This window comes from Corticium candelabrum, chromosome 15 (genome assembly GCF_963422355.1).
Source record: "Corticium candelabrum chromosome 15, ooCorCand1.1, whole genome shotgun sequence".
Lineage (NCBI taxonomy): Eukaryota > Metazoa > Porifera > Homoscleromorpha > Homosclerophorida > Plakinidae > Corticium > Corticium candelabrum.
Window position 1 is genome coordinate 3,214,342 of NC_085099.1, and position 7,500 is coordinate 3,221,841.

A 7,500-nucleotide genomic window follows, 5' to 3' on the forward strand; every position below is an offset into this window, starting at 1 on the left:
TTGACATATGCTGTGCGAATGCGACTCGTTGTTGTTGTTGTTGTTGTTGTTGCATTCCGGCAAAGTCGGTTGCCATCGGCGATGGACTCAATCCATCGGATGCATAACCCGATGACCCGGTACTGTGCAACACGTGGTACCGATGTTGTTGCATCTGGGTCTGAGTCGGGTAGTGAGCATCGTGCATGTGGTAACTACCATAGTTCGGTGCGTTGTAAACCACTTGATGTGCCGGTCTCTCCCATTGGTAATTCTCTTCTGATTCTGAGCCTGCAAAGAAGCATGCTTGATGACTCTGCTGTGGTGCTCTGTAATGGGATGTGTAGGGACTGATGGGTGAGAATGGTTTTGATCCTTGAGGGTCCCAGCGCTGCACGATGTCAAGATCAGGACTCGACTCGTCATACGAATAGCTCATTCTCTGTGAATTAGCAGCACTCGCGTAGTAGTCACTTGTTGTCCATCTCTGGTCGCTCTCTGGTGGCCAACTTCTGCAAGAAACGGAGACTATATACAAGAAACTTGTGCGGTACAATGTTGTCTCTCTGCTTACTCGTACTCGCCATCTTCACCGGTCTGTGGCATATCTCGGAACGCCTTTGCAAACGGATTCGTGTCGATTTTCAACTGTGTTACCTAGAAGGAGACGCCCGTAGCCAGGATTATTTTTAACCAAGGCAAGGTGATATTAATTTTGTAATTGATATAAATTTGATTAGTATATTTTGTCTTAGTGCGTACAATGACATTGAAGATAAATTGCGCTCACACTGTCGTGACACACGAACACACACACACACACACACACACACACACACACACACACACAGCGCATGAGCAGTTTAGGGTTAGCTACCTACACGACATTTCAAATAATTAGCCTGAGAGAAGCAGCTGCTCAATTGTAGTCTGCCGTCTTTTCTTTGCTGGAGTCTAAGTAATCATGCTGTGGGCACACAACAGAAACGAGTGTGGACATGTGGTGTGACCGTGCCAGTTTTAGTGAGGCAACTGCCTCATTGCCTCATGCCTCTAGCTACACGGTCTGTGCCCCTTTTGATCATTCCAATTATTGCATGTCAATGCTGTTAAAAATTGCAAATGTCTCAAATGTTTTAATGTACATTTGATTGTTTTGCAAACCGTAAAGCAAACACTTGCAATTTTGGTTGAGCAGTGATTCTATTGTTTGATACGGACATTGTTTAACTGTTGGAAATGTATCTTATTATCAATTGTTAGATTTTAATGTTCACACAAATTGAAAATTGCTACAGTGGCAGTGGTACCATTTGATCATTCTAATTTTGTAACCTAAAGTCTTGCTCAACATCCTTGCAAACATTTAAAGTGAGAAAATTTGCCACTGTCTGTTGCCTGAACTGTTTACACTACTGATGTACTCTAAGTAGTGGCTGTAGGTGCTAATTGTATTAATAAGTGTGTGTGTGTGTGTGTGTGTGTGTGTGTGTGTGTGTGTGTGTGTGTGTGTGTGTGTGTGTGTGTGTGTGTGTGTGTGTGTGTGTGTGTGTGTGTGTGTACCAGCTGTAGATGCTAATTGTATTAATAAAGTTTGATGAGCAATCATCGATTTGCACGCCTCGTTTCCACTGTAGTCTATCAAGTTTACTGGTATAGTACACGTGTACGTTGAAAATGTTATCCTTTAGAAGCAAATCTTGACTCCGCGTTCACCAGCGTAACGTGGTCCTCAAGTTTGGGTGATGGGGCTAATAAATTAGACTGTAAACCACACCCATTTTTTACGTGCAAAGCCACGCCTATTTTCTACTTCTACTTTTCTCTCTTACATGCAGTTTGTATAGACATATAAATAAATATATTATCGATTTTAGGTTACAAATAAACTGCAGGACTGAGTACCATCAGTGTGTGTATTAAAATGAGTGGAAACACTGGTACTAGATTACAGTTCGTGCCACGAGGGTTTCAAAGGTGGCCCATTCAGTGTATGACAAATCGGTTGGGCTCCTGACAAATCAGTTGCCCGGGAGCCCGGGACAACCAAAAATATGTCCGGGCAACTAAAACGGCAAACTATGGTTGCCCAGAGACAACTAGCTGACAGCTACCCTACCTACCAGCTTGACTTTTCCTTCCTGAGCAAGCTAGCTATAGCATGCCCTCATTATTATCTAGATCACAGGTGTTCTGTAAAGTAAAGGGACCTTGGCTAGTAAACTTAATTATACATTAAGTCAAGCGTTTTACAGACTTACTGAGAGCATTTAGGTGTCATAGATGACAGATCAGATATCTGTGTGTTCTTTCCTAATTAATTACTGCCAGATTGGGCATGACCTTTAGTGTCAAGGCAATACTACTTTGTGTCATTTAACCGTGTTAGTGCTTGCTTGCAGCACAAAAGTACCCAAAACTGAAAATTGCAAACAAGCATCCTATCTTTATCCAGGTTACTACTCTATTCTTTATAATTAAGACAATTGCTGCAAATCCTAAAATCATGATGAGCAGGATTTCAGCTATTGGTGCAGAGTCCTGTATGTTTACCCTCTTCTTCTGATGGCCTTGCATATCATTTGCCCCTCTGTGTCCAACGAGATGGAAACTCCCAGTTTAGAGCGGCAAGTCTGCTTCTCACAGGTTGTCTGTCTGTCTGCCTGTCAATACATATATTTCTTATTCAAGACTAATATGATTATTACAGTCTATAATACGCTAAAAATCAGCAAGTTCTAAGAGAAATTGGACCCAAGAGGTCCCTAACTATGACTAAAAGTCAAACAGCTGACAATAAGCTAACAGAGTTACGAATGGCACCAACTGAGTCACCACCACTACACTGCATAGACTCTGCTCATCTTCTGCAGTAACACTCTTGCATTGCATTGTTGCATGACAATCGAGTCGTCCAGTAATTTTAGAACTCGTCTTGTCTGCAGTCAGTTGTCTGTCTGTCTGTCTGTCTGTCTGTCTGTCGGCCAGTCTGTCTGTCAATGCATCTTTTATACATCAAAGGTAATACATCAATGCTAATACATGTGATGAATGTAAAATATTTATGTGCACTGTTTGTCTGATTGTTTGTTTGTAAGCTGTATTTGCCTGTCTGTAAATACATATATTTTCATAAATCAACTATAGCACCATAGCAATAGTGGTCATGGATTTAGTTTATGGGCTACCAGAGTAAAGACCGGGCAACTAAAAGGTTCACGTATGGTTGCCGGTGACAACTTAATTAAAGATGAGGCGATTTGTCGTACACTGTATGGTCGTCAAATTAAATGGCATCTTGATGACAATAATGATCAGTGCAAACCAGCTTTGACCAATTTTCACATTTCGTAGTTAGCTAGAATAACCTGAGCACAAAGTAGAGGAAGTACAGAACCGGATCAGTAGGTATTGGAGCCGCCGGAGATTCCATTCCCTGGTCAATATCGGGTTGTCGACCTTACAATTACTTGAAAAATAATTGATGGATAGACAGACTTCTGGCTTTTGATGCGGTCTTCTTTGACTCTGCCATTGCCGGATAGCGTAGTAAATGTTGTAACAAGTATGGGCATGCACACTTCACCACGACTTCTGAACACTGCTGGTTCTACCATACCCAAATGATAATTTGTAATAACAAAGAGATAGTCAACGTCGTCGTCAGTATACTACTCTAAGACTAAGCCGACTGTTTAGTAGCTTAATTAACTTGAGTTGTGTTTGAAGCGGAGTGACACGCCCAAAATGTTTGGAGGGCTAATCCTCCCCATCTCCCTCTAGTACTGAGTTGCTCGCTTGTCTCTGTACTACAGAAATCTGTACCTTGATAGACTACTGGGAAACGACGTGTGAATTATGATTGATTGCTCATCAAACTTTACTAATACAATTAGCACTTACAGCCGGTACTTAGCTAATTAAAGTACATGGGTAGTGGCGGCAGCAAAATTTCTCACTTTATAACCACTGCCGCTGTTGTCTTTAACAAACAATAGAATCGGAATGATGAAAAGGGCACAGACCCTACACCTCTGGATGGGCATATGAAGTCAGTGTGTTGGTACTGTACTGACAAGGTCGAGCCGTTATGTGCGAACGCACACGCATGAACGCACGCACGCGCGGCTCGGTGTGTGTGCTGCTCTGTTGGTAAGTAAGTTAAGTATTACGTTACCTGGTCGTTCTGATAGGCGGTGACGGCGTAAAATTTCGTCTCCGGAAACTGAAAGCTGTCCGTTTCTTCTCGGTCTCCGTTTTCGTTCAGCTTGATTACGTGCAGTTCGGGTATGTATTTGTGCAGCGAATCGAGCACAATCTACCAAACCAAGTACAACATGAATACCCTCGCTGTATAGGTCTGTAGACCGGGATTCTTATAGAACAAGTTGCGACTGCTTACATGGTCGGGGTTGCCCTTCTTGTTGTTAGTGAGTTTGAGCTTTTTGAAGTTGACCGACTGTTTGATCCAAAAGTTTCCCGGCTTGGGCGATTCCGGATGAACGTGTTCTCTACTCGGTGGTTGCGTCTTGTCAGCTTTGCCTACAGGAACCCACCGGTTGCTGATGTATTTGTGACGGTAGTTGTCTACTGGTAGCACTCTGATGGCCATTACGTACAACGCGTCGGGATCAAGGCCCGACACACTAACCTCGAATCCGGGAAAGATTCGTCTAGAACAGATTCCTGTAGTCGACAACAAAATTGGTGAATTCTAAGAGAGAGAGACCGACCTTCCTGATTTAGTGATGACCATTTCTGTTCCGAGAGCGTCAAACTGCTGCCACAGAGGTGTATTACTGAGCGACGCTGTGATTCCATTCTTAGATGTCATAGCAGATGCCTTCGAAGCCATTTCCTGATAGTGACCGACTGGTACGGGCCTTACAGCCGGAGACTCGAAGGTATAGAGAGACGGTCCAGCTGCATCGAGCAGCTGCACTTGGGAGACGGGTGCGCTCTTGACGGCGACCGCTGTGGGATGGATAAAGTGCGCTTGCCTCGTCGCTGATGGTATTCTGTCACTCATCCTAACGGTCGGCCCAATTCTTGTGTAGAGCCTGCCCGCTGTTTACTGCAACTGACTTCAAGACCACGCCTGACTGTCGCACCTGGTTTCCATTCCGTCTGGAGCGTAAACGATTGGTCGAGCTCGGCGTTAATTAACAGAAGGTTGTTCCTCACTGTTAGCACGTTTTTCGAGAATCTCCGTCTCGTTGTTGATTGGATTGTCCGAGGTGTTAATCCGATATGGGAGGAGAACATAATTACCATCGTATTTACACGTCCGAGATAGACTTGGAAAAGTGATGATAGCAACCGACTACAAACAGCTAGTAGTTAAGAATGTTACCTGCCAAAATAGTGACGACACGATAGGCTCTTGTTAGTCGGACTTGCATGCCAATAATCAGTTGTGACTTGAGCACTCATTAGCGGCGCCCCTAGGTCATGTTGGTATGGTGATTTCTTTGGGTGAGAAATTCTTCCATCGACTTGTGACAATAACGAGAATATACGTAAACCGTAGGGTCGCGAACTCTGGGCAACCCGTTGCTACATCGGTGTCTCTAACCGACGCGTGTTTGTCTGTATGGAATGACCAGCTGCATTGTTCGCGAGACGACGCACGCAAATGTTCACATTTTGTCAACTATTCGCGTCTAATTACTTTTTGAAGTGCCATTCGTCTGTCACCTGAACTAGACAACAAGTGCGACGTCTCAAAGTTGGCAGCTGCATTCGTCAACGTGACGCAACAACGTCACCTCGACCAATAAAGAGAAGCGCTTCGACCGGCACAGAACGCATACCCTACATGCAGCGTCGTGTTATTGCCTTACATCATTGTCAGCCGCCTGACTTCTATTGACGAGAGCGGTCACTTTGTCTTCGCGCTTGCAAGACTCGCTTTGAACGAGCAAAAGGTTTGAAGGTACCCCAAGTATGGCGCCTTGATTTGCTTGAGCCACGAAGGCGGATTTATCGTTAGCGCTCGGACTAACCCTGCGCCACTGTTTGTAGATGAATACGCCACCTTCCGAGGAAGGAAACGGTGTGACCCAACAAGCGGGTCTGCCCGCTTGCGTCGACGTGCTGGAGCGGCAGGAGCCGGTGCTTTTCACAGTTTCTTCAGTCATAGACGAGCTCGGTCAAACACCGGACGCCGCCGCCGAAGTCAAAGAAGCGGGTGACGACGAGTTCGTGTCCGAGGAAAACGACGTGTTTGGCGACATTTCGAGCGCCGCGGAAGACGACGGTAGTAGTCGTCGTCTCGTCGACGACGCGGACGTCGGGAGCAACGTCGAGATACAAAACGTCGAGATAGAAAACGTCGAGGAAGAAACGGAAGCGAGTCGCGAACTTTCGGTCGATTCGGACGATGTCGAACTCGAGCAGTCGACGTCGCGTCGCGATGGATTGCGACGAACGAGCGAGTTGGATGGCTCGGCCGACGTCTCGCACCAGTCGGACGTCGACAAAGAAGCTACGACGACGACTAGTGTGGACGCTTTTGGATTCCAAGCTAGCGACCGATATGGTAACATTCGTGTGACGCTAGAGAGGAAGGAGTTGTGGCTTCAGTTTAACTCTGTGGGAACCGAAATGATTATAACGAAGGCTGGAAGGTGGAGGCAGACAACGCAAACAGATCAATGATACTCAGACTTATTTTTATTGTCTCTCGTTCCAGGCGAATGTTTCCAGCACTTATCACTTCTGTCACAGGTCTCGATCCTGATGCTCGCTATTCTCTATTTATCGACGTCATTCAGGCCGATGGCGATCGCTACAAGTATCTCAATTCGAAATGGATTGTTGTTGGTAAAGCGGATCGCGAGGTCGAGCCGAGACCTCGTTACGTTCACCCGGAATCGCCGAGCACTGGACAGCACTGGATGAGTCAGAAAATCTCGTTCAAAAAGCTCAAGCTGACGAACAACAAGAAGAACACGCAAGGACATGTGAGACCTGATCACTTCGATACCGTTCTTACTGTATACGTAGTGCGCAAAGCGCAGACTTGGACAATCCAGGGAGGATTGCACGGCACAATCCATGGATTGCCTGATTCTAACCCTAACCCTAACCCTGTACATGTACAAACATGGATTGCCAATACAAACCATGCATACCTAACCTAACTCTAACCCTATAGCCCTTTTACCTGGACAAACTAGACATCCATGGTTTATCCATATCCACGCTTTGTGCACAACCTATATGTTAACTTTTCTCACTTAGCTCGTTCTCAATTCAATGCACAAGTACCAGCCGCGGCTTCACATCGTCAAAGACGGCGAAGACAGCAACGACGACGGCAAGCATGGCGTCTTTGTATTCCAGGAGACAGTCTTCGTTGCCGTCACCGCGTACCAAAACGACCAGATAACCCAACTGAAGATCGATAACAATCCGTTTGCTAAAGCGTTCAGAGACTCTCCTCAGGACACCGACTTGTGCGTGAGGTTTTTGTTGCGTGTGCTGCGCTGCGCGTAACGACTAATCGTTTGTTTGCTC

At 45.6% G+C, this 7,500-nt stretch overlaps 2 protein-coding genes across 2 annotated transcripts in view; one reads left to right on the forward strand and one right to left on the reverse strand.

Annotated features, from left to right (window-relative positions):
- LOC134191002 (T-box-containing protein TBX6L-like) overlaps window positions 1–5,210 on the reverse strand; it is a 5,691-nt gene extending 481 nt beyond the window's left edge. Inside the window, exons 1-5 of the mRNA XM_062659555.1 lie at window positions 4,713–5,210; window positions 4,382–4,652; window positions 4,157–4,297; window positions 554–636; window positions 1–491 (exon numbers count right to left, since the gene is read on the reverse strand). The exon at window positions 1–491 is cut by the window's left edge and continues 481 nt beyond it. Coding sequence (XP_062515539.1) covers window positions 1–491; window positions 554–636; window positions 4,157–4,297; window positions 4,382–4,652; window positions 4,713–5,008 — 1,282 coding nt within the window. The 5' untranslated portion in view covers window positions 5,009–5,210. The remainder of the gene's footprint in view (window positions 492–553; window positions 637–4,156; window positions 4,298–4,381; window positions 4,653–4,712) is intronic.
- A 793-nt stretch (window positions 5,211–6,003) lies between these two features.
- LOC134190933 (T-box protein 12-like) overlaps window positions 6,004–7,500 on the forward strand; it is a 2,413-nt gene continuing 916 nt past the window's right edge. Inside the window, exons 1-3 of the mRNA XM_062659478.1 lie at window positions 6,004–6,608; window positions 6,674–6,944; window positions 7,225–7,439. Coding sequence (XP_062515462.1) covers window positions 6,004–6,608; window positions 6,674–6,944; window positions 7,225–7,439 — 1,091 coding nt within the window. The remainder of the gene's footprint in view (window positions 6,609–6,673; window positions 6,945–7,224; window positions 7,440–7,500) is intronic.